The following is a 27,002-nucleotide window of genomic DNA, read 5'->3' on the forward strand; positions in this document are numbered from 1 at the left end:
GCAGGGGGACCTTGCGGGTGCTGCAGGATTTCAGTCCTTCACGGCGTAGTGTGTTACCAATTGTTTTCTTGGTGACTATGGTCCCAGCTGCCTTGAGATCATTGACAAGATCCTCCCGTGTAGTTCTGGGCTGATTTCCCACCGTTCTCTTGAACATTGCAACTCCACGAGGTGAGATCTTGCATGGAGCCCCAGGCCGAGGGAGATTGACAGTTATTTTGTGTTTCTTCCATTTGCGAATAATCGCACCAACTGCTGTCACCTTCTCACCAAGCTGCTTGGCGATGGTCTTGTAGCCCATTCCAGCCTTGTGTAGGTCTACAATCTTGTCCCTGACATCCTTGGAGAGCTCTTTGGTCTTGGCCATGGTGGAGAATTTTGAATCTGATTGATTGATTGCTTCTGTGGACAGGTGTCTTTTATACAGGTAACAAACTGAGATTAGGAGCACTCCCTTTAAGAGTGTGCTCCTAATCTCAGCTCGTTGCCTGTATAAAAGACACCTGGGAGCCAGAAATCTTTCTGATTGAGAGGGGGTCAAATTCTTATTTCCCTCATTAAAATGCAAATCAATTTAGAACATTTTTGACATGCGTTTTTCAGGATTTTTTTGTTGTTATTCTGTCTCTCACTGTTCAAATAAACCTACCCTTAAAATTATAGACTGATCATTTCTTTGTCAGTGGGCAAACGTACAAAATCAGCAGGGGATCAAATACTTTTCCCCCTCACTGTAACAAATCCATGTATTTGTACTGCTCTAATTACATTGAAAACCAGTTTAAAATAGCAATAAGGCTCCTTGGGGGTTTGTGATATTCAGTATGGCCAATATACCATGGCTAAGGGCAGTGTCCAGGCGTCTTGCGTTCTGTCGTGCATAAGAACAGCCCTTAGCTGTGGTATATTGGCCATACACCACACCTCCTCGGCCCTCATTGTTTAATTATACTACATCAGTCTAACTGAATATGGATGTTGTGCTGGTTGAATGTCGCAGGCAGGTTCCAGAATGCTCTTCAGCTGGTGAACCTCTTCTTGTGTTGGGTAATGGCAGCTGGTTTAGCAAGCTGTGGCGATGTTGGCAGGGATGTTGGGTTTGGGGGGCTGTGACTCTGTCTCTTTGTAGACAACCATCTGGTCCTTTCTGCACTCCACAGCCAGGTGGACAAGCCGCTCGTACACTTTCTTCACCACCCACTGCTTCGACTTCTTGCAGAAGATTTGCTTCTATTACAAGTCTCCTGGAAAGAACATTCAATAAACAATAGCACTAAATCCCAAAAGTTTTGGGACACTGTAAAGTCCATGGAGAATAAGAGCACCTCCTCCCAGCTGCCCACTGCACTGAGGCTAGGAAACACTGTCACCACCGATAAATCTACAATAATCGAGAATTTCAAGAAGCATTTTTCTACCGATGGCCATGCTTTCCACCTGGCTACCCTTACCCCGGCCAACAGCTCTGCAACCCCCGCAGCAACTTGTCCAAGCCCTCCCCGCTTCTCCTTCACCCAAATCCAGATAGCTGATGTTCTGAAAGAGCTGCAAAAGCTGGACCCCTACAAATCAGCTGGGCTAGACAATCTGGACCCTCTTTTTCTAAAATTATCTGCCGAAGTTCTTGCAACCCCTATTACTAGCCTGTTCAACCTCTCTTTCGTATCGTCTGAGATCCCTAAAGATTGGAAAGCTTCCACGGTCATCCACCTCTTCAAAGGGGGAGACACTCTAGACCCAAACTGTTACAGACCTATATCCATCCTGCCTTTCTAAAGTCTTCGAAAGCCAAGTTAACAAACAGATCACCGACCATTTCGAATCCCACCGTACCTTCTCCACTAAGCAATCTGGTTTCCGAGCTGTTCATGGGTGCACCTCAGCCACGCTCAAGGTCCTAAACGATATCATAACCGCCATCGATAAAAGACAGTACTGTGCAGCCGTATTCATTGACCTGGCCAAGGCTTTCGACTCTGTCAATCACCGAATTCTTATCGGCAGACTCAATAGCCTTGGTTTCTCAAATGACTGCCTCGCCTGGTTCACCAACTACTTCTCAGATAGAGTTCAGTGTGTCAAATTGGAGGGCCTGTTGTCCGGACCTCTGGCAGTCTCTATGGGGGTGCCACAGGGTTCAATTCTCGGGCTGACTCTTTTCTCTGTATATATCAATGATGTCGCTCTTGCTGCTGGTGATTCTCTGATCCACCTCTACGCAGACGACACCATTCTGTATACTTCTGGCCCTTCTTTGGACACTATGTGAACAAACCTCCAAACAAGTTTCAATGCCATACAACACTTCTTCCGTGGCCTCCAACTGCTCTTACATGCTAGTAAAACTAAATGCATGCTTTTCAACCGATCGCTGCCCGCACCCGCCCGCCCGATTAGCATCACTACTCTGGACGGTTCTGACTTAGAATATGTGGACGACTACAAGTACCTAGGTGTCTGGTTAGACTGTAAACTCTCCTTCCAGACTCACATTATTAAGCATCTACAATCCAAAATTAAATCTAGAATCGGCTTCCTACTTCGCAACAAAGCCTCCTTCACTCATGCTGCCAAACAAACCCTCGTAAAACTGACTATCCTACCGATCCTTGACTTTAGCCTCCAACACTAACCAGCAAATTTGATGTAGTCCATCACAATGCCATCCATTTTGTCACCAAAGCCCCATATACTACCCACTACTGCGACCTGTATGCTCTCGTTGGCTGGCCCTTGCTACATATTCGTTGTCAAACCCACTGGCTCCAGGTCATCTATAAGTCTTTGCTAGGTAAAGCCCCACCTTATCTCAGCTCACTGGTCACCATAGCAACACCCACCCGTAGCAAGAGCTCCAGCAGGTATATTTCACTGGTCATCCCCAAAGCCAACACCTTCTTTGGCTGCCTTTCCTTCCAGTTCTCTGCTGCTAATGACTGGAACGAATTACAAACATCACTGAAGCTGGGGACTTATATCTCACTCACTAACTTTAAGTATCAGCTGTCAAAGCAATTTACCGATCACTGCACCTGTACACAGCCCATCTGTAAATAGCCCACCCAACTACCTCAACCCCATATTGTTATTTATTTGTTTTTTGCACCCCAGTATCTCTACTTGCACATCATCATCTGCACATCTATCACTCCCGTGTTAATGCTAAAGTGTAATTATTTCACCACTATGGCCTATTTATTGCCTTATCTTACTACATTTGCACACTCTGTACATAGATTTATCTATTGGTGACTGTACGTTTGTTTATCCCATGTATAACTCTGTGTTGTTGTTTTTGTCGCACTGCTTTGCTTTATCTTGGCCAGGTCGCAGTTGTATTCGAGAACGTGTTCTCAACTGGCCTACCTGGTTAAATAAAGGTGAAATATTAATCTGTAAACAAAAAAAGGTTATAGTAGACTTACAGTTAAAGTCGGAAGTTTACATAGACTTAGGTTGGAGTCATTAAAACTTGTTTGTTTTTCAACCACTCCACAAATGTCTTGTTAACAAACTATAGTTTTGGCAAGTTGGTTAGGACATCTACTTTGTGCATGACACAAGTCATTTTTCCAACAATTGTTCACTGACAGATTTTTTTCACTTATAACTCACTGTATCACAATTCCAATGGGTCAGAAGTTTACATACACTAAGTTGACTGTGCCTTTAAACAGCTTGGAAAATTCCAGAAAATTATTCCATGGCTTTAGAAGCTTCTGATAAGCTAATTGCCATCATTTGAGTCAATTGGAGGTGTACCTGTGGATGCATTTCAAGACCTACCTTCAAACTCAGTGCCTCTTTGCTTGACATCATGGGAAAATCAAAAGAAATCAGCTAAGACCTCAGAATAAAACATTGTAAACCTCCACAAGTCTGGTTCATCCTTGGGAACAATTTCCAAATGCCTGAAGGTACCACGTTCAATTGTACAAACAATAGTACGCAAGTATAAACACCATGGGACCACGCAGCCATCATACCGCTCAGGAAGGAGACGCGTTCTGTCTCCTAGAGATGAATGTACGTTGGTGCGAAAAGTGCAAATCAATCCCAGAACAACAGCAAAGGACCTTGTGAAGACGCAGGAGGAAAACTATCTAAATACACAGTAAAACGAATCATATATCGACATAACCTAAAAGGCCGCTCAGCAAGGAAGAAGCCACTGCTCCAAAACCGCCATAAAAAAGCTAGACTACGGTTTGCAACTGCACATGGGGACAAAGAGAGTACTTTTTGGAGAAATGTCCTCTGTTCTGATGAAACAAAAATAGAACTGTTTGGCCATAATGACCATCGTTATTGGAGAAAAAAGGGGAAGGCTTGCAAGCCGAAGAACACCATCCCAACAGTGAAGCACGGGGGTGGCAGCATCATGTTGTGGGGGTGCTTGCAGCAGGAGGGACTGGTGCACTTCACAAAATAGATGGCATCATGAGGATGGAAAACTATGTGGATATATTGAAGCAACATCTCAAGACATCAGTCAGGAAGTTAAAGCTTGGTCGCAAATGGGTTTTCCAAATGGACAATGACCCCAAGCATACTTCCAAAGTTGTGGCAAATGGCTTAAGGACAACAAAGTCAAGGTATTGGAGTGGCCATCACAAAGCCCTGACCTCAATCCTATAGAAAATTTGTGGGCAGAACTGAAAAAGCGTGTGCAAGCAAGGAGGCCTACAAACCTGACACAGTTACGCCAGCTCTGTCAGGAGGAATGGGCCAAAATTCACCCAACTTATTGAGGGAAGCTTGTGGAAGGCTACCCGAAATGTTTGACCCAAGTTAAACAATTTAAAAGCAATGCTACCAAATACTAATTGAGTGTATGTAAACTTCTGACCCACTGGGAATGTGATGAAATAAATAAAAGCTGAAATAAATCATTCTCTCTACTATTATTCTGAAATTTCACATTCTTAAAATAAAGTGGTGATCCTAACTGACCTAAGACAGGGAATTTTTACTAGGATTAAATGTCAGGAATTGTGAAAAACTGAGTTTAAATGTATTTGGCTAAGGTGTATGTAAACTTCAGACTTCAACTGTAAGTAAGCAGTTCACGGTAAGGCCTACACTTTGATTTGATTTGACTCGAGGCTGTAATCGCTGCCAAAGGTGCTTCAACAAAGTACTGAGTAAAGGGTCTGAATACTTATGTAAATGTGATATTTCAGTTTTTTATTTATAAAATCCAGTTTTTGCTTTGTCATTATGGGGTATTGTGTGTAGATTGATGAGGAAAAAAACTAATGTTGTCAATTTTAGAATAAGGCTGTAACTTAACAAAATGTGGAAAAAGTCAAGGGATCTGAATAGTTTCCAAAGGCACTGTACTTCAGTAAAGATCATTACATTTATATTTTGGTCATTTAGCAGATGGTTTTATCCAAAGCAACTAAGGTATATTGTAGATAAAACAATCATGTGTTACAGTAATTGCAAGTAAGATCTTTCCTCAATGAAGCAGCAGTAAAACAAGTGCTAGTAAGAAGAGACAAGTGTGAGTGTTAGTGAGCAAGAAAGACAAGTACAACACTAAGGAATAATTATAGGATATTGTAGGGGTGCGGGAAAAAAAGCTACCCTGGTTTTTTCACAGACTTTAACATATGTGGTAAGGCTTGGCCAGAATAGGTCATTGGGCCTGATACTGTACTTGAATTTGAAATATGCATATATTTTATTTATTTATAGCTTTAAACGGGAGCAGAGCTTATTAACACGCCATCAGGTGTCAGGGGCCAGTTTTCCGGACACAGATTAAACCTAGCCCTGGACTAAGATGCACTTTTAATGGAGAATCTCCATTGAACATACTTTTATAGTTCAGGGCTATTCTTAATCTCTGTCCAGGAAATCGGATCTCAATGTTCTAAAATGTGTCTAATCCTACATTTTGTTTTATCAGCAATAGTCACAAAGTTTTGTGCAGAGTCTGGACAATGGTTCGTACATCCACAGTCAAATAGAACGTGGACCAACTATACCCTCTGTCAATTTTGAGGTAAGGGGAAAATTGGTCATTATCCATCCCATTCATAATGTCCTATAGCTTACACTTGATCCCATTTTGCAAGCAAAATAGTTTTGTTCTGCCAAGATACTTCAGTCCAAAGGTACAAATTAGATATTTGCTTTGGTTGGTTAACAAATACAGAAAGTGGGTAAACACAAATTTACAGGAATCCATACTCTTACTGTATATAAATAACAATCAGTGATTTAAGGGGATTTGAATAACCTCAGTCAAATCAGCAAAGGTTCAAATATCAGATCTCAGATTTATTTTGGTTTGCAATTTATTTTGGGGTCAAATACTAGAGGTACTCCTGAAAATAATTGCTGAAAGATTAATTCCAATATTAATCAGGCCAGATTTGCACTTGGTGCAAACTTTAACAAGGGCCGTATATATTTAAAAAGCGTTTGCACCTGTAGCAGTCTTTGGCTAGGTCCCTATACTCCTAACTGGTTTCCTCTCTTTAGCACCGTTTATACCTGGTTCTAACATGCATCCTTTGTCCTGATCCTGTTCACGTTCTGATTGTGCCCACATTTTTAGACACATGTAGACGAGAAGTCCGTGTTTACACAGGCAGCCAAATTCTGATATTTTGCCCAATTATTGGTATTTTGTCCAATCAGATATTTTGCCGATAATTGGGATAATTATGATTTAAATGGTTTCACTGTCGAGATCTGTCTACACTTGTAAGGTTGTGTTTACACAGGCAGCCAAATTCTGATATTTTTTCATTATTTGGTCTTTTGACCAATCAGATCAGCTCTGAAGAAGATCTGATGTGAAACGATCTAATGTGATTGGTCAAAAGACCAATTAGTGGAAAAAAATACCAGAATTGGGCTGCCTGTGTAAACGCAGCCTTAAAGACTCATTGTGATCTGATTGTGACCAGATCTTCCTGACCACCTCAGGAGGTAGTCAGGCACACATTGTGTCTGGATATCTTAGGCAGCGTTTACACAGGCAGCCCAATTCTGATATTTTTTCCACTAATTGGTCTTTTGACCAATCCCATCAGATCTTCTTCAGAGCTGATCTGATTGGTCAAAAGACCAATTAATGAAAAGATATCAGAATTTGGCTGCCTGTGTAAACGCAACCTTACAAGTGTAGACAGATCTGGACAGTGAAACCATCCCCTAAAATCATTGACAGGTGGCACTACTGACTTATGGTATCAATATGCGTCTTAAAATAAACAAATATTATTTTGAAATATTATCTGTCAAATAATTTGCGTACAGGGAGACCAAGAAATCTGGTCACAATGCGGACACAGTGGACGGATAAAAGACACATTAGAACACCATGTGTAGACGCATTTCTGAAAATGTGGGCACAATCAGAATGTAGGCAAGATCAAGACAGGATCAGGGCCGGCCCTAGACTTTTGGGGCCCTAAGCAATATTTTGTTGGGCAGAGAGAAGAAAAATACGTTTAAGAGTTAATTTCCTGCAATTCTACAATTTGCGATGGGGTGTAATGAAAATGTGGCCGTTTTAAAGTAAGTTTGCTGCAATTCTACACATTTTGTATTGTATCACTAGTTTAATAGAATTTTACTCATTTTACCATGGGGTGAAGAGAAAAATATGCAGTTTTACAGTTGACTTCCTGAAATTATACATATTTTGCCATAGGGTGGAGAGACAGTTTTGCAGTTTTGAAGCTAATTTCCTGCAATTCTACCCATTTTGCCATGACTTATGCCATGTTAATATGTTATCTGAGTTAAAGTAACTAACAAAATCCCTTGCGTGCCCGGTCAGTAATGCAACCATAATTACGACAAGTTTAGATAGCTGGCTAGACTAATTTGCCAATCTAGAAAATGTTAGCTGACATGGGCTAATTGAGTAACTGTCAATGACTGACATAACCAAAATTAAAAATTGCACCTACTATTCTTACTCTCAACAGTAAGTTGAGACACCGACTGAGTTCCTAAAATACAAAAAACAAATTGTTGTTGGTCAGGGTCAATACTCTTTAGCCCAGTTTATACCTGGTTCTAACATGCATCCTTTGTCCTGATCCTGTCCACATTCTGAATGTGCCCATATTTTTAGACACGTGTAAACAAGTAGTCTGTGATTACACAGGCAGCCAAATTTTGATCTTTTTCCCAATTGTTTGCCCTAGTGGCCACAGGGCGTTAAGCGGTCACTTATGCCTAGGGCTGGCCCTGCACAGGATGCATGGTAGAGCCAGGTATAAACAACGCTTTTGCCTATTCTTTCTTATGGATACTGATGGGAGAAAGGACCTACACTAAACCAGTCCAAGTTCTTTGTGGTTAGTAGTCATGAAGTTGAGGAGACAACAAAAGGAGACCAATAAAGAGTGTTGGGATGAAAATAATATGTGGTCTTACTCATGTCATTAATGTGCCACTACCTAGCTCCAACTGCTGCAGGGAAGCCCCGCTGCCACCATCTTCTCGGCAACGGTTCTTGTGCTTCACCACCTCAAAGGTCTTCTCCATCTCCCTGTTCTTGAAACCCAAGAATTGGATATATTAATTAAACAAACAATAATATGTTTCTACAATCTGTATGTACTGTACTGTATGTGTGCCCACTTATGCATGTATATAAATCAAGTGATGTCTATTTGTTTAAATAAACAAATAAATCATATCCTGGCGTGAAAACCCAATTAATCTCCATCGTTCATTGAAGTTGATGGGTCATTTATAACAGCACCTTTCGATATTTCCATTCATTTCAATGACTATTTCACTGGTAAAGTGGAAATGACAACATTGAACAGTGAACCATTATATTTTTGCATAAAAGATCTAATAATAAAAGAGAAGGATTGCTGTTTTGTATTTGGTCAAGTTAGTGTGGGAGAGGTGGAACAACTATTGTTAACCATCAATAATGATGAGCCACCAGGTAGACAACTTTGATGGGAAACTATAGAGAATGGTAACAGACTGTATTGCCACCCCTATTTGCTATGTCTTTAACCAAAGCCTAAAGGAGTGTGTGTCCACAGGCATGGAAGGAAGCTAAATCAGTTCCACTACCTAAAAATAGTAAAGCACCCTTTGTTGCCTCTAACAGCTGACCAATCAGTTTGCTGCCTGTTCTTACTAAACTAATGGATTGAATTGTGCTTGACCAAATACAATGCTATTTTTCAGAGAACAAGTTAACTACTGACTTTCAGCATGCATATAGAGAAGGGAACTCAACTTGAGTTTGTAAAATTAATTATGTGAGAAATGGCAGTGAAATAAATTATAATGAACTTCACAGGGTGGTGAAAGTGCACGTTGATGAGCTTGATGCTTCTTTCCTATAAATATCGAAGGTCCTATTCTGGTGACATGATGATCGATGCTTGACCGCCGTTTGACAAATAAAATAGTCTCGCTCTCATAATAATCTCATCATGTAGACCAGGGGTTCTTAAACTTTTTCAGCCTGGGACCCAAATGAGAAATTCTGTGTTTTCCTGGGACCCAAGCTTAGGAAAATATGTTTTAGGCATAAGGGCAATGAAATGTATCAATATCTATGTATAGTAATATAGACAAAAACAAATAACAATGAAATTAAATATACATATAAATATCAATTAATGTTTATTTTCCTCCATTAAAAACATTCTTACATATCTGTATAGGTTGGAACTGTTGCTGTTAAAATACAATAAATCATTTTCATTCTGAACTGGAATAAACTGATTGATCACATCACACAGATGTAGACCAGAAAACACACACATACACACAGTCCTAATGAGAGCATGTCTATTCTGGGCTCTGTTTTAGACAGTACAACAATGAGGTCATGCTCAGCCTTGAAACTGCTTATGTACTTGTTTTTTTAAGTATGTCAGAGTTGAGAACCCTGACTCGCATAGGTGTGTGGTGCCAAACTGGACCAGAGCATCTACTGCTTTCTCAGTCAGACAGGAGACCACTTCCTGCTGTAGATGAGCAACCCAGAACTGTCTGAGTGTGTTTGCCTCAAAAAGCATCTTGCTTCAATCAGTTTGTTCCGGTTAAGAATAACAATTAACAGCAACAGTTCCAACCTTGACTAGTTTTCAACAATCATTTCTACAGTAAGATGTACCGTAGGCCTGATCATTTTTCTTTTTCATCTGTACTGTTACTAGGGTTGCACTATCAGTAGCTAGCTTGCTTTGGCGAATGTTAACTATTAGCTGTGTACAAGGCCAGGGGATTGTTTGAAAGAAAAACTCACATCTACTACTATGAGAGGTAGCTTGTACTCCCTTATTTCTGCTTATCATCACCTGTTATACAATTACAACAATGCCTTGCTAGCTGACTTACTTTTCCACTGTCGAAGCAGTTTCCTGAAGCATTCTGCCCTGTTCTGAAAGAACTCCATGGGTTTACCATCATGCTGTGGATGTTTGGCTAGGACGTGTCGTTTTTATTAATTTGTTCGTTATGAGAGACTCATTACTAAGCACTTCCACACACAAAACACATTGTGGGCGCTCCTCGTTATACGTTTGTATGAAAAACATAGAAATTCATCGCTGTATATGCGTTTCGTGACTGTTGAGCTCAGTCACAACTTGTGGCCATTTGATGGCGAGTGGGAATGGCAAACATTGCATCATCTGCTGCTGAACGACAGCGCTGCATCGTGTGTGTCGCGGACTGATCTTCAAGAAAAGAGCGCAGATGCACTTGGCCAAATCAATTCGAGTAATTAATTAAATAATTATACAATTTACTCAGACACGTCGCAACCCACCATTAACAGGTCTTTGGGTTGCAACCCATTTTTTAAGAAAGGCTGATGTAGACTAGCCTACCCACACAGTCTACTCGCACTGTAGCTGCGAGCTATTGGCTAGAGTGGACGTGCCAAGACCAGAGTAGACACATTTGCTATTTAGGTTTTTGAGACAACTACCGGTACAGTTGAAAATGTGATGGAAACACATTGAACTTTAGATTTTTATTTTGTGTACAATACGTCATCACGCACTGATTTTTATCCGCAACAAGTCAGTTGTTGATTGTTTATTAAGTGGGAGTAAAATTGAATACATATTGTTGGCTACATATGGGTTGTTGTAGGGAATTTCCACGCTTGCAATTTTAGAGGTATTATCTGTATCCGAGAAACATAACCTTAATGAGCAAGTACCCCAGACACCAGTCATGGGGTCAATATCAAGTGCATTTGACTGCTTGGCATGGTGTTTACAAGGTAATTTATGTGAACTCATGTACATGTAGTCTGATCCTTCTCATTGAGGCTGGTGGGAGGACGAGCTCATTGTAAGGGCTGGAATGGAATTAATGGTACGGAGTCAAACGTGGTTTCATGTTTGATACCTTTCCATGAATTCCATTCCAGACATTGTAATCACTCCAACTCCATTCCAGACATGAGTTGCTCCTCCCACCAGCATCCACTGGTGAGTCTGTATCTCCCCCAACTTCACTCGTTGACTTCCTGTTTACCACTCAAACGCGCCCAGTGGGGGAGCCACCGCGTGGTTTTCCACATCAGATGCAAATGCTTAACTAATTTTAACTTTGACACAGCCATAGATTTACTTATCGTTTGCACCTGTAGTAGTTTTTGGCTAGGTACGGTTGTGGCTAGATAGAGCACAGCTTTCCAACCTTAACCTCCTTCTCCTAAACCTGCTACATTAAGTAACTAACTGTATCTTAAGGAATTTCATTTGTTTTTGAGGCTTCACCTCACCAGCTGTGATTTGTTACCTGAATCAGTAAAATACCTCAAAACACCACTGTGTCTAAAGTGGTGTGCACTTTATCAGCTTTTAAACTACAAATACATTTATGGCTCAACCCCCGATGGTGCTCTGAAAGATAATGTATCATTGTGCCTACTGAAATTCAATACTTACCTGTTGCTAATTCTAATGCAGAATAGTTTGTGTGGCCTTTTACGTGAACATCTTGCCTACCCGTGAAATAAAATAACTCTTAAGTTAACTCAGACAAGACACCCATCACAAAGACAAGACACCCATCACAAAGATCGCTGTTTATTTTGTGTTAAACTAGTCTTCGATTAACAGTTCTCAGTAGAAATGTTCGCTACTTCCACCCACAACTTTTAGGCAGGGGTCCACAGGATGCTTTGTGTGCTACAGTGCCCTCCACAACTCTGGCCATCCATTTGCAAATTTTAAGTTCCATTACATTTCAAATGACTTCAACAGAAATATGTGAACACAACTCCAGCAATTCTTAGTTCTAACCCTCTGTTCAACCTAAGGAAATGCAAACATGGTTATTCTAATCTAAACCACCTGACCTTTTTATTTTTTAATATCAGTTCATGAGAGGAGATAGTGGTCAGGTGGTTTGGAGCCCAAGCGGAAAGATAGCAGGCACTGACTGAAGCTCTCCACAGGACCAGGGTTACATGTCATAGATCTGCTCTACAAACATTTCAATAAGTACAGAAACAATACACCTCATATTTGGAGAAGGAGCTTTGAGGGCAACTAACTATGGGGAGGATGGAGAAAGAGGGGTGAGATCCTTTCTGCAGAATAGGGTAAACTTGAATGTCTTGCACTGAAGCAATTCAATGAACATAGGCGAACGCCAACAGGCCATACTTACTGTGGTCAATTACAGGCATTGGGTACAGAAGGGTCATTTTTGGGACGCTGTATCTAGTATCTCTTTGCACCTGTAACAATATGTCAGTCTATTTTTCATTTCCCACCTCTACACAATGATGTAAGTTCATGAACACTGGTGGAAACAAAGCCCTCAATGTAAAACAAAGGGCCGAATCCTCAGAATCCTGTAAAAAGTCAAAACATCTACCAAAGGAATGACTTCAGATTAGAAAGGAGGAGCTTTAATAACGGTTTTCCAATGTTAATAATCAATTTTTAAAACAGATGGGGCGCAAGTCGGACAGTGGATATGAAGGACAGTTAGTCAGTATAATCTTCTGACAAACTACAAGTCAGCACTACATTCTTGAAGAGGAAAGGAGGTTGGTTTCTCTTTAAGTTGCGAGATCCAGGAGGCTGGCAACATACCATGAGACAACGAGCAAGTTTCTCTCTAGAGAACGAAGCAGTTTCCCTCTCTCGCTCTTTACAGTAAGGCCACTTTTAAATAGTCATTCTAAATGAGGACCATAACTTCTCTCCTGTGTCCACAGATCTTTGCAGGAGTCCCATTCTTGAGGAAAACAAAATCTTCAAGTTTCTAAGTGAAAGAGCCTGGTGGTCTTCTCGTCTGCAGGCCTGGTGTTTGCCCCACTCACCACCAAGAGCCAAAGCCCGCTCAACATGGTCACCACAGCTATGTGACTGAGGTAGTCTCCCCTCACGTGCCCAAACCATAACTCAAACACGCCAACCAACCATGTGCAGTTTGGGTTATACCGATCTCGCAAAAAAATAGATCTATTCTCAACAACAGTTCGTAAATTCATCTCGCACTATTTTTTTCATTTTCTTCGATCCTCTGTGGCTTTATAATCAAAGCAAGTTGAAGTCCAGAGAGAAGTTGTACCACACAACTGCTGCTCTGAAAACAATCCACAAAAGACAACCGTACGTTGTCGTTTGCTGTTGTTGATGCTGCAGTGTCGTTCATATGGGTGTATCATATAGATTTTATATTTTTTTGTTTCAGTTAATCACTTGCCACAGCACTTTTGGATGTAGTCCTTCAGTTTTGCCAACCAGGTGCTTTGTGTATGTACTGTATATAATGCGTGTAGCTGTAAAGTGTGTCAGTTTATGTGGTTCACTGTGAGAGGTGTATGAGAGTGTGTTTGTATGTATAATGCATGTATTGTACTGTGGTGTGAGGGAGAGAAGGTCCAGTGTGGTGGTGGCAGCAGCGCCAGCATTCGTTGTCAGGACTGCGCTGTAGTTAGGTACACACAGCTGTAGTTCAGCTCCCTCTGGCGGCTGGGCAAGACCACGCTGGATGGGCGGGGGAGGGGAGGGGGGGGTTGGGGTGTGCTACTTGTCCCCCAAGATGGCGTACTGGTTACCGAGCTCCAACTGCTGCAGGAGGCCCCACTGCCGCTTTCCTCTCGGCCACGGTTCTTGTGCTTCACCACCTCAAAGGTCTTCTCCATCTCCCTGTCTCTGAAACCCGAGCATTGGATTTATTAATTAAACAAACTAAGACATTTCTAAACTACGTGTGCCCAGCTATGCATGTGTGTAAGATGAGTGATATTTAGAGGTACACTGACCTGCGTGTCTCAACATGCTTGGAGCCGGCCCCGAGTGAGGGGAACTGTGTGTCGCTGAAGATCTCAGGGGGCCCCTGATTGGGGCCACGCTTGGTGGTGGTCAGTCGGGCCCCTGGGGGCCGGTACACCCCAGAAGGCTTTGACTCAGGCACCTCTTCCACCTCTGTAGAGACAAGAGCAGAGAAGAGAACCAGTCAGTGAAAACGGAGGCAAGGCTCATTAGTAGTCCACATGAATTGCCAAAACTACTGTGTCTGTATGGGAGTAACACTTTAATACTACAATTAAGGGTGTGTGGAATTAATACACAGCGCGGAGTGAGGTATACCCACCAACAGAGGCAGCGGCAGGTGGCGGGGCACCAGACTTGTTCCAAGGCCCAGACATTTTGTCTCCACTGACCAGGATGATCTCTCCATCTTCACCGACCTCCTCCTCATACTCCTCTTCCTCCTTCTCATCACTGCCACAACCGCCAGAGAAAACAGAGTAAACAAAAACGTGCAACTAGTACATGTCATTAGGGGGGTGCCTACTATTTTCAGCCGACTGAATGAATGCGACCCCCCCCCCAAAAAAACGTCAGCCTTACCTTATCTGGAGAGCCTGCAGTCTGAGTCCGCTGTAGTCCACCTCTTTCGCCTCAAACTCCTTCCACTCCTCATCCTCCTGCAGACAGAGCAATGCTCATCAGTTACACAACCCACTGACTGATGGTTTACCAATCCAAGGGTGTGTCTGTAAATTCAATCTGGAGTGCCAGAGTGCACCCTGGGCGTTCATAAATTCAGAGCGTGGTCAGATTGATTGTAAATTCACAACGTTTCGCTCCAGAGCGTACACTGGACACTCTGGCCGAGGAGTAGGTTTGAGCCGAGTGTTCAGACCTCACAACGGCAGTCAAGCACCCAAGCTAAATGGTTAACGTTGGCTAGCTACTTCCAGACACAAATGAGAACACCTCACTATTTTACTTGCCCTTGCAGAGCTGGTTAGGCTGTTATTCAGAGCGTTGGTGCCTAACTGTGCTGCTGGCAACAATTGAATTACGCTTTTTTGCTGACACTGACCATATTCAACGGGTGTTGTCCGTTCTTAAATTCATCAGTTATTATGTGCTCTGGCACACTCAGGACAAGAGTGCTCTGAAATTGGAGTAGATGGCCAGAGTGAATTTGCCAATGCACCCAAAGGATTCATACATTTGTGTCATATCAATCTCGATTGATCATGCAAACTTGGCCATGAAAATGAACGTTTGTCAAGGGTACAAATAAAATAGAAACTAGGCTCTAGATACAGGCCACGCCCTAACTTGGCATAGTCTCAAAACGTTATTACAACATCCCTGGAACGTGTCAACCTGAGAACCATGTTACTTGCATAAAATGCTAGCTACTAGTAACGTTATCGCCAGTAGGTTCTACTCTTTCTGTGCTTTTGTCTGCACAAAGGTTCTAAGTTTAACAACTGTAGTCCAGTCCCCATTTCCCAGGCCCAACCATCTGAACCCTCAGACGAATATTGCAGGCCTAAGCATCAAGCGAATGAGGCCAAATAGCTGGTACGTTAACGTTACTCGTCTTCCAATTTGACAGATGTCAAAAATAATTGATTAGCTAGTTAGTAAGCTAGATATATTTACATTCGTCATGACGCATTTTACTACAACGCTGGCTATATTTTCCAATAATATTGAAATTCGTCACGAGCCATGTTGCTGGCTAGCTAACTAATGTTAAGCCAGTCATATAATCCAATGTGTGCCAGTTTTCACCTGTCGAAAACATGCTAGCCACACTAACGTTTACCAGTTAGCTATCGTTGATCAATCGAGAAAGCTGACACTGGCGCGGCCTAAAGTCATCGAGAAATGTCTGCTCACCGTCTGGAATACATCGTGAGTTTGCAGTCTAGCTAAATTAGCTAGCTAGCGAACTGAATTATTGGATTGCTCTTTTAAGTAGCTACCCAATTGGCTAGGTAGCTAACTAAAACGTACACATTTCTCTCCATAAATCGTGCGTGAGGCCGGTGTAATAACTAGCAAGCCATTGTGTATTACCAAACAGTCATGGCATGAGTCATCATCGTTATCAGGCAAACTAGCTAGCAAACATTGTGACTTGGCTAGTAGTAGCAAGTAGCTTGCTGGCTAACTAGTACTAGCGCGGCGCTAGCTAACGTTACCTTCTCCGGCTGCGCATCTTGATTTTCGTTTTTCGTGCCCGACTTCTCCTTTTCCTTCTTGTTCTTTTTCAAGACAATTGGTGTGGGCCCAGCTGGAGCTTCTTTTCCCTTGCCTCCCTTTTCTTTCTTCTTCTTTTTATCCCTCTTGGCAAAGAAATCATCCAGGCTCTTCTCCGGAGCAGCACCACAAGTCTCTACATCCGCCATCTTCTTTCAGAAACAAACGCTATGCAAGGACAATCGTAAATTTCACAACGTCTCTATAACTCAGTTGAAGGGGAGGGATTAAATTGTTATTCGACCAGAGCAATCAAACAATTTCCCTTCTAGCGTGAAAAAGAAAATGTAGCTACTGTCTGACCGCCTGTCTTTCAATGTGCCACATTACCAATCTTTGGGGGCTGCGCTCGCTCACTGCTATTTGACAGGCAAATCGGATGTACAGCCAATACATACTTCTAGGATGCCCCGGATGAACATGAACAGAAACATAATGGACATGCTGAAGAACCAATGCACTGCAAATAAAACCCCCTTTAACCAATGAAATTGCATGTCTTTTTTATCGCCCTATCACAGTAGCCTGGTTGTAATCTGACACCACACCATGAGGTCTACTGTTAGTAGTGTGGTCCTCACTGATCAATTGATGGTACTGATCATTGACCAGTTGATCATGGAACCAGAGAGCAGCACTTAAACAAATCTTTATTTTATTAATGAGTTTACTTGTTTTCTCAAAGCCAGCATTCCAAGTCTTTACAGTAGAAATATTGTGGGAGCCTTGATGCGACCTTCGATGAAATACTTACTCCTGCTCTCCATTCAATGATAGTCTTCACTTTATATATTGTGTGCTTTCCACAGGCGTGATGCCACCGTGTGAAACTATGGGCTTAGCATGGGACTGGGCTGTCCATAGAGAAGCTTTCCTCTATTAGGTCTACTATGACTATTGGGCAGAACAATGACCCAACACACGTCCAGGCCCACGAGTATATTTTGTGTAAAGGGCCTACATGGTCCCATCCTAGGGTAGTTGAAACCTCTTACATAATAGTCAAACAATGACAACAAATTACACTGAATATTAGCGTATTTATTAGTGATAGGAGAAAGCGGTAGGTCATCAACGCACCCCAAGTAGTGAAGCTCTCTAGTTAAGCATTAGCAAAGTGTAGGCTTTATCCAATGACAGTGAGGCCATGTATAGAATGGCCACTAGCCAGATCCAGCAGAGATGAACAGAGAACATTCTAGTCAATGGTTTAGCTGGGGTCAGCAAGGCACTGACACATTGCTTTGTCACAGAGGTTTAATGTACATCTGTCTTCTTACCCATCTGTCTGCAGCAAGTGGTAATGATTCTTCTCTCATTTTTTAGTTAATGGACAATTCAAATTAAGATAGCCTTGTGTAGCGTAGAAGGTTGATCATATAAAATACCAATTGGCAGTGGCACAATTTCTCAGTACTATGCAGTTACTATGCAATTAATATGCAACTAAAACAGTCTTCATGGATGAGTGGAAGAAGTAAAATAGATGAATAGTCAGTAAGACACTGAGAAGGTTCAAAGCTTTTCTCTTTTATTGCTCAGCAGTAAAAATGACAGTGTATGTTACGATACAAAAAAATACATGACGCTGGACACAAGATACTGCCCCTCCTCTCCATTCTACATTTAGCAAAATACCCATTATCTAGTATGGCACCTCATGCCCATTGCAGCAACACTGAGTATACAAAACATTATGAACTCCTGCTCTTTCCATGACATAGACTGGCCAGGTGTATCCAGGTGAAAGCAATGATCCCTTACTGATGTCACTTGTTAAATTCACTTCAATCAGTGTAGATGAAGGGGAAGAGACAGGTTAAAGAATGATTTTTAAGCCTTGAGACAATCAAGACATGGATTGTGTATGTGTGTCATTCAGATGGTGAATGGGCAGGACAAAAATGTAAGTGCCTTTGAACAGGGTTTGGTAGTAGGTGCCAGGCGCACCAGTTTGTATCAAGAACTGCAACACTGCTGGGTTTTTCCACACTCAACAGTTTCCTGTGTGTATCAAGAATGGTCCACCAACCAGACGACATCCAGCCAACTTGACACAACTGTGGGAAGCTTTGGAGTCAACATGGGCCAGCATCCCTGTGGAACACTTTTGACACCTTGTAGAGTCCATGCCCCGACGAATTGAGTGTCTTCTGAGGGCAAAGTGGGGAGGGGTGCACCTTAATATTAGGAAGGTGTTCCTAATGTTTGGTATACTCAGTGTATATCCAATAGATTGATAACACATTCAACATAACGATAATTCAACAAAACTTTCAAACACAGGGTAGTATGATTTAACAGATCAGCGTGTCACAATGTGACAAGCAGAGGCAGTAACAAAAGGCAGCATTTAGCAACTACAAACATGTGACAAAGCAAAAGTAAAGCATGATACACAAATCGATTTGATAATGAAACAAAATATGTATGTTTGATTAAACTCTGCCACTGTATGTGCTCACAGTAAATATTCAGGATAAAATATTATCTCAGCATTTTCATTGGTCATGATTTCTACGGCATTTTTTATTTTTACATCCAGAAATTAAATCAAATATCATTCAATATCTGTACATTACAGTAATAAACACAATTTACTCTCATGGACAAATACTGTACTTATGGAGGGAGATTATGATATGTTTGGTCTCAAAATATTAAGGTTAGAGAGGGCTAACGTTAAACAAACATCATTGACTGCCAAAACCAGAACCCACTCCATAACACAAATCCATACAGACAAACAGACAGAGAGATACACACAGATAGACAGGCACACACACACTTCATACACCGCCACACACACACACACACACACATAGTCACACACACATAGTCACACACACATAGTCTCTCACACACACACACACACACACACACACACACACACACACACACACACACACACACACACACACACACACACACACACACACACACACAGCTTGACAAAGGGAGTTAAGACATGTACGTGGTCCCTCAACAGAGAGGCTGGTGACACGCGAGGGGGAAAGTCCATTTGGTCTATTCAGATACAACGCTATACCCTTTGGGCACTCTCTACTAAAACCTGGCCTCACAAACCTTGCCCTAAACCTCCGTATCCCCTCAAGTACGTAGGTACAGAATTCAAGTTCAACAGGCTTTTCAGTAAGTATTTTGGGTTTGATTTTTAAGAAAATGAAACATAACGTTCTTACATAATATATTTTCTCTAAAGCAGAATTCAAGTGGCCACGTCCACAATGCTCTCACCATCAAGCCACTGTAACAAAACGCAAATCACACATACTCCGTAGATTATAAAGACATAAAAACCATTATCACAATTAAGCTTTTGTAGAAAATGTACATCAGAAAAATACGCAGGCAAACCCTCATAGTAAATAGTGTCTGTTTTTAGCTCTTCTCTTAGTCTCGTTTATGTATTCATAATATACAGTATAAAGTGGGGGTCTCTGAAGTTAACTACATGTATAAAAATGACAACGACAGGGAGAAAAGGGCGGGGGACATTTATTTTGAAAGTCAGACTTTTATTTTTGACAGTCTTGTACTGGTGGTATCAGGACATGGCCACCAGACCAGCATCTGTCCGCTCTAGATGTCACAGGCCTTCTCTCTGTTGATGAACAGGGTCTCCTGGCAGAAAGGGTTAACCAGCACCACCCCACTGTCGCTGTAGTCTCCATTAGGAGGTAGGCACGTCTCCTGCTCCTGAAACACACGCACACAGACGCACACAGACACGCACACACGCAGGCACACATGCATGCACGCACATACAAAACACACAACACACAAAGGCTAGTGAGATTCAGGACAGAGTGTTTTGTGACTTAGGAGACACAAACAATTCTCTGGGCTTGGGGTCTGAATCGTATGTAGTAGAAAGATGAGGACAAAAGATGGCTGACTGATTAAGCTAGCAGAAAGAACACAGAGAGAAAAAAGGAGGGAAAGAGGGAGGGGAGTTGAACAGGCTACACAACAGAGAAAATAAGTAAAGAAGGGAAGGGGAGACAGCAGAACACAGCAACACAGCAGAGGGAGGGAGGAGTGGGAGAGGGAGAGGGGGAGAGAGACAGAGGAGAGTTAGTAGAGGGAGGGAGAGGGAGACAGAGAAATGGTGGCAGTGACTCAGCTAAAAAGACAGAACAGGGGGTGGGGGAGAAAAAGCAGAAAAAAACAGAGTGATTCAGAAGAACGAGCCTTACAGAAAGAGAGGGGACGGGAAGAGGTACATTCTAGCTGGCAATACCCCAAACCCTAACATCAACACATCACTGTATATAGTACTTGAACTATTGTAAGGATGATACACTAGGTTGCACTGGAAAAAGGCTATTGGGCAAACATAGATATTGACAGTAACAGCCATATAGATAAATCAATTCACGATTCATCTCTATTGTAACAGCATCAGCAAAGCTAGAGGCACTTTAGGGGAATTATAAGGAAAGACAAAGATGGAGGGAGGGATGAGGCAGCGCTACAGTGGGAGGAATAAAATAGGGACGCAACACAACACCTGTGTGTCACCACGGACACCCTAAACACCTTCCAACCTCGGCATTCCCCTCCTGCACCACGGGAGGAGGCATTGATGGAGAGAGAGCGACGGAGTGAGCAAAAAGAGAGGACAAATCAGAAATAGAGGTGTGGTCAGTATGCAGATGAGAAATGATGCGGAGAGCCGATGAGACATGCTGATTTCATAGCGACAAAAATATGTCCGTAGAGTGAATTGAAATGCGACGGACTACACCAGGGATAAGCAACTTTGATGGGGGCCACAAAAAAATCTGTAATCATCAAGAGGGGCCGCAGTGGCTTGCGGGTCTGCTACCCACATCTATACCCACACATACAGTGTTTTGTGGGCCCTAAGTACCCCCCACCCAGTTGCCCATCCCTGAACAATGCAAAGGATAAGCTAACGGTCTAAAATTACCCCAAAATGATGAGTTGAAGTTTTGGCTGTAATCTTACAGCAGAGGGCACTATAGTCCACATATATAGTCCACATATATAGTCCACATATATAGTCCACATATATAGTCCACATATATAGTCCACATATATAGTCCACATATATAGTCCACATATATAGTCCACTGTAACCAATATGTTGACCTCACATCTACTAAAGCACTCTAGCTACTTGGCAACAACACTGCTCACTTATTGACATGTTTTGTATCATTAGTGAATTCTGAAGAACATCTAGTTGAGGAACTTGGAGGATTGGAGGAGCCCACATTTGTAATGCCTGTACAAACATCGGCTGTATATTCAGAAAATCCCTTATTTCTTAACTCTAGTCTATGCCATCACACAGATTATGTCAATTTGACCAAATGTCAATTATACCAGTCCAGGCTTCACAACAACCATACATATCGGCCCCTTTCAGTCTATATAATACATCCCCTGTAGAGGAATTGAGTGCCAGATTGGGGGGGCTGTAACTTACATACAGGCCCTTCCACTGAAGAGAAACATTTCTCATTTCCTACAGGAATTCCTGTTTGAGCTTTATAATAAGATTGTCAGTGACATCAGGAATAGACGTACCTCAGCGTTGTCTAGGGACGTGATCTCCCGAGGCAGCTCCACCGCATGTCTGTTGAAGTAGTCCATGGTGATGGCATTGTTCCAGTAGCTCAGGTTGTTCTCCTGGCTTGAAGACTTCTTCTTCCTCCTCATACAGCACACAGTCAGCAGGACAGCTGGAGGGGGAGGGAGAGAGAGAGGGGGGGGGGGGGAGTCAGTACATATAACCTCTAATACATCAATCCAAGGTCTTTCATTATGTATCACAGTGTTTCAGTGGATACGGTGGTCGGTATGAAAGTGATTTCAGCCGCAGAGAAGTGTTGGTTAGACTCCTACTGACACAAACACTTCTCTAACCTCTTGTCACCAGAGCCTTCGTCAGCCTGCTATTTGATACTCACAGCATGAGGTCACAGGCACACTGATAGCCAACACGATCCACATGATGTCCATCTTGCTCAGGCAGATGGTGGCGCGGGACAGCGGCGAGTCCATAGCGGGGCCAGAGCCGTTGCCTGGACCCCAGGGGTCCCTGGTGGTGGCGGGGACCAGGCGGTTCAAAAAGTTCTCGCTGGCCGTGGAGGGCGGCTCCGTAGGGGACGAGCTGTTCCACTGGGAGGAGGGGTTCTTGCTAGGGCTGCCCTCCACACTGCCGTTATGAAAAGTGCCATTGCCAAGTGGGCTTTGTGGGCCAAGGGGGGCATCGTCTGTTGTTGTACCCTGAGGGAGGAGAGAGGGGCCCCCGCCGCTGCCAGTCTCCTGGGCTGTGGTGTCATTGGTTATGGTACCATTGGTGGAGACAGGGCTGGACTTTGGGGCCAGACTGGCATGGGTCAGGGAGGGGGGAGATGGAGAGGTGGGGCCGGGGAGGGGGGCTTGTCTGGTGGGCTCTCTTTTGGAGAGGCAGACCACTCTGTTTTGAGCCCCCTGGTGGGCCTTTCGTTGACCATGAGGTGCCCCCCCCGTAGGGTGATGGCGTGGGGTCGGGACAGCTCGGGCGTGGCTTCAACATGCTCCCTGAGGGTCTGATCTAGAGCAGCATCCACTGAGGAAGAGGAGGAGAGGGAGGAAGGCTGCAGCTCAGTGGTGAAGTCCTGCTGACTGGGTTCTGTGGCCACCTCGTCATTCCCCTCCAGGTGGGCCTGCGTGTGTGTGGGGGACGGGAGACCACCAAGCTCCGGGTCAAGAGTATGCCCTCTCTCTGTGAGTGGGCTGGGCACAGGAGGAGCCAGGGCAGCCCCAGAGTCTGAAGCCACCTCACTATGCGGGCCACCAGAGCTGGTAGGGCTAGGAGGGCTGTTGCCCTGGTTAACACTGACAGTATCTGGGCTACGGGCTTTATTTACACTGAACGAGTTGGGCATGAGGCCCTGATCTGCACTGAGAGAACTGGAGCTGTGGCCCGGGTTGAGAGCACTAGAGCTGGGGGAGTGGGCCTGCTTGACTGGGCTGGGGCTGACAGAGCTAAGGCCAGCGTCTTGGTTTACTCTCACAGAGCTCACAGTGTTAGGACTGACAGTAGCTGCAGCTTGAATGAGGCTGTCTCTACTGGGTGGCGTTACAATGTGTGCCAGGCTGGTGTTGTGGTTTAGATGCCAGCCCCAAGAGCTGTGGGATGCGGTGGGCTGTATGATGCCCGTGGGCATTGCCCCTCCCTGTGGGGACCACGAGTCCCCGCTGCTGGAGCCCTCCTGCTGCCAGTCTTGGGGGGCCAGGGCCGAGAGCGGGTTAGGGGGGCTGCTGTGGGGCGCTGCCATGGAGACAGGGTCCTGGGGGGTCCGGCTGGGGTACAGCTCCTGGGTAGAAGACACCAGGCCCACTGGCACAGCCAGGATCACTAGGACACCTACAGAGATGGAGGGAGAGAGGGAGAAAGACAGAAAGAGAGAGTGTGAGAGAGAGGGAGGGAGAATTATTAGAAAGAATGTGTGTGTGCGTGCAAGTATGCATGTCTGAGTGTGTGTGTGTGTCTGAGTGTGTGTGTGTGTGTCTGAGTGTGTGTGTGCAGGTCTGTCTACCATTTCTCCCGAGGTTCCCTGCTTAGCATATTGAGGCACAAACGCTGAGGCCGAGGAGCTGCAATAGGCTGTTTATGAGTCAGGGAGGAATCTTACAACCTGTCTTGCATCCATTAAAACTCATCACGCCTTAATCAACTGCCTGCACTGTGTTTGTCACTCGCCTGGTTTAACTAGATTGCTTTATTAACCTCATAATGCAGTGTGTGTGTGTTTGTGTCAGTGTGTGTGTTTGTGTCAGTGTGTGTGTGTTCGTGTGTGTCTGTATGCGTGTTTGTGTCGAGTCTGTGTGCATGCCTGTGCGTCTGTGTGTGTGTGTGTGTGTGTGTGTGTGTGTGTGTGTGTGTGTGTGTGTGTGTGTGTGTGTGTGTGTGTGTGGCAGACAGGTTGAGGACTAGTGGCACCTCTTGTCTGTCGAGAAACTTGCCCTAATTGTGCCAGCATGACTGAGCTTGCCACACACACATCAAATGCAAGAAGGCATCCTGACGGGAACAGAAACACGCAGCAGTTATTGTGTTGATTCTGAGGTGACGCTAAGCCACATCTGAGAGGTCTGCAGCGGGAGAAAGATACAGATAGAGAGATGGATGACAGACAAAGAATCAAAAAGCATCTGATGTTTTCGTATGTTCAAAAACCCGACAGCTTCACTCTAACCAGCCAGGACCCATAGGAAGGCAATGTAGCAACTAGCTATCAGAAGCTACCTAGGGGAGAACCATGTCACACTGTTACATTATCTACGAGGGAGGGAGGGAGGGAGGGAGGGAGAGAGAAACTCAGAGGAGACTGGCGGGAGCTCATTCATTTCCCTCTGCTCCTTTCCCACCTTGTCTTATTGACACAGTTAAACATGGATATTGTGAACACATCAATACCGGCCGGGGGGGGGGGGGGGTTAGTTCTATGCTCACCACTGGTGAATGCTGCGTTAGTTAGCACAAAGGCAGGCAGGCGGTAGCAACAAAGCGCTAGCTAGCAAAGCCGTTGTTTTACATGAGAAGAATAATAAGATATTTCATCACAGCTTGTTTTTCAAAGGCTACCCAGTGGTTAGCGGGAAGGAAGAAAGGACTGATATGAAAGAGACACAAGAGAATGAAACATAAACTTGTAGAAAAAAGGATCTATCTAGAACCTGAAAGGGTTCTTCGGCTGTCCCCACAGTATAACCCTTTGAAGAACCCTATTTGGTTCCAGGTAGAACCATTTTGGGTTCCATATAGAACTCCTTCCACAGAGGGTTCGACATGGAACCCAAAAGGGTTTAACCTGGAACCAAAAAGGGTTCTACCTGGAGCCAAAAAGGGTTCTACCTGGAGCCAAAAAGGGTTCTCCTGTGGGAACAGCCAAATAACCTTTTTTTTGTGTACTTTTACCCCTTTTTCTCCCCAATTTCGTGGTATCCAATTGGTAGTTACAGTCTTGTCTCATCGCTGCAACTCCCCTACGGACTCAGGAGAGGCGAAGGTCGAGAGCCATGCGTCCTCCGAAACACGACCCTGCCAAGCCGCACTGCTTCTTGACACACTGCTCACTTAACCCGGAAGCCCAAAGTCAGCTTGCAGGCGCCCGGCCCGCCACAAGGAGTTGCTAGAGCACGATGGGACAAGGAAATCCTGGCCGGCCAAACCCTCCCCTAACCCAGAACGACGCTGGGCCAATTGTGTGCCGCCTCATGGGTCTCCCGGTCACGGCTGGCTGTGACACAGCCAGGGATCTAACCCAGGTCTGTAGTGACGGTTCAAGCACGGCGATGCAGTGCCTTAGACCGCTGCGGCACCCTGGAGTCCTGAAGAACCCTTTAACTATTTTATTTCTAAGAGTATAGATGAAAAACTCTGTGTGTATTGAGGAGTGTTGGGGAGAAAGTGAAAGAGAGAGAAGAAAAAGAGAGGATGTTAAAGGAGCTGAAAAGACAGACAGAACAGTGTTAGACCTACAGTCAATAAGACTCACATTTTGCAGTTCTTCCAAATAGTATTTTCATTCCTCGTGATTCTGTTCTACAAGTCAGTTACGACTATTCACTACGAAAGGCTATTTATTCTGTCCTTATTCTTAGTATTAGTCAGATTCTTAGCCTTATTCTTAGTCTCACTGAGCTGCTACACCTTTAGATGTGCCTCACCTTAGGTGGGACAACTCACACACAGGAAAGCAGCTGGGGCGCCTGGCTTCTCTACGCTTTGGAAACACACCACCAACCCACACAATCAGTCACACACACACACACACACACACACACACACACACACACACACACACACACACACACACACACACACACACACACACACACACACACACACACACACAGATTCTCAATGCTACCCATATGACCCAGGTGTTGAAGCTATCGTATCACCATGGTGCTGCCTCGGTAACTATGGAAACCAAGTTTCCGTTTTACAAACGTGGGGAGTGAAGAGATGGGCGACAGAGCCAGGGAGAGGTGGGAAAACTACTACATATACTGTAATACTGTATGTACAGATGGAGAAAATAAAATATAGAAATAAATAAAAGAAGATAAGTATGATCAAGGAGAAAGAATAGCATTAAGAGAAAGAATAGTATTATGAGAAAGAATAGTATTATGAGAAAGAATAGCATTATGATAAAGAATAGCATTATGAGAAAGAATAGTATTATGAGAAAGAATAGCATTATGAGAAAGAATAGCATTATGATAAAGAATAGTATTATGAGAAAGAATAGCATTATGAGAAAGAATAGCATTATGAGAAAGAATAGTATTATGATAAAGAATAGTATTATGAGAAAGAATAGCATTATGAGAAAGAATAGTATTATGAGAAAGAATAGTATTAAGAGAAAGAATAGCATTATGAGAAAGAATAGTATTAAGAGAAAGAATAGTATTATGAGAAAGAATAGCATTATGAGAAAGAAT

At 43.6% G+C, this 27,002-nt stretch overlaps 2 protein-coding genes across 2 annotated transcripts in view; both read right to left on the reverse strand.

The window, feature by feature from the left end:
- Positions 1-12,043: 12,043 nt before the first annotated feature.
- Positions 12,044-16,893, reverse strand: LOC100380682 (protein CDV3 homolog). Its single transcript, XM_014180902.2, is given in 6 exon segments — positions 12,044-14,068; positions 14,071-14,144; positions 14,255-14,417; positions 14,587-14,717; positions 14,847-14,923; positions 16,445-16,893. Coding segments are annotated over 6 exon segments (705 nt in total). The 5' UTR covers positions 16,652-16,893; the 3' UTR covers positions 12,044-14,015.
- Positions 16,894-18,016: 1,123 nt separating this feature from the next.
- Positions 18,017-27,002, reverse strand: part of LOC106590184 (transmembrane protein 108) — a 26,209-nt gene continuing 17,223 nt past the window's right edge. Inside the window, exons 3-6 of the mRNA XM_045710558.1 lie at positions 23,167-23,910; positions 22,466-23,071; positions 22,083-22,237; positions 18,017-20,222 (exon numbers count right to left, since the gene is read on the reverse strand). Of these exons, the coding sequence (XP_045566514.1) occupies positions 20,106-20,222; positions 22,083-22,237; positions 22,466-23,071; positions 23,167-23,910 (1,622 nt within the window). The 3' untranslated portion in view covers positions 18,017-20,105. The remainder of the gene's footprint in view (positions 20,223-22,082; positions 22,238-22,465; positions 23,072-23,166; positions 23,911-27,002) is intronic.

The sequence above is a fragment of the Salmo salar genome, chromosome ssa29, assembly GCF_905237065.1.
Source record: "Salmo salar chromosome ssa29, Ssal_v3.1, whole genome shotgun sequence".
In the NCBI taxonomy this organism is placed as follows: domain Eukaryota; kingdom Metazoa; phylum Chordata; class Actinopteri; order Salmoniformes; family Salmonidae; genus Salmo; species Salmo salar.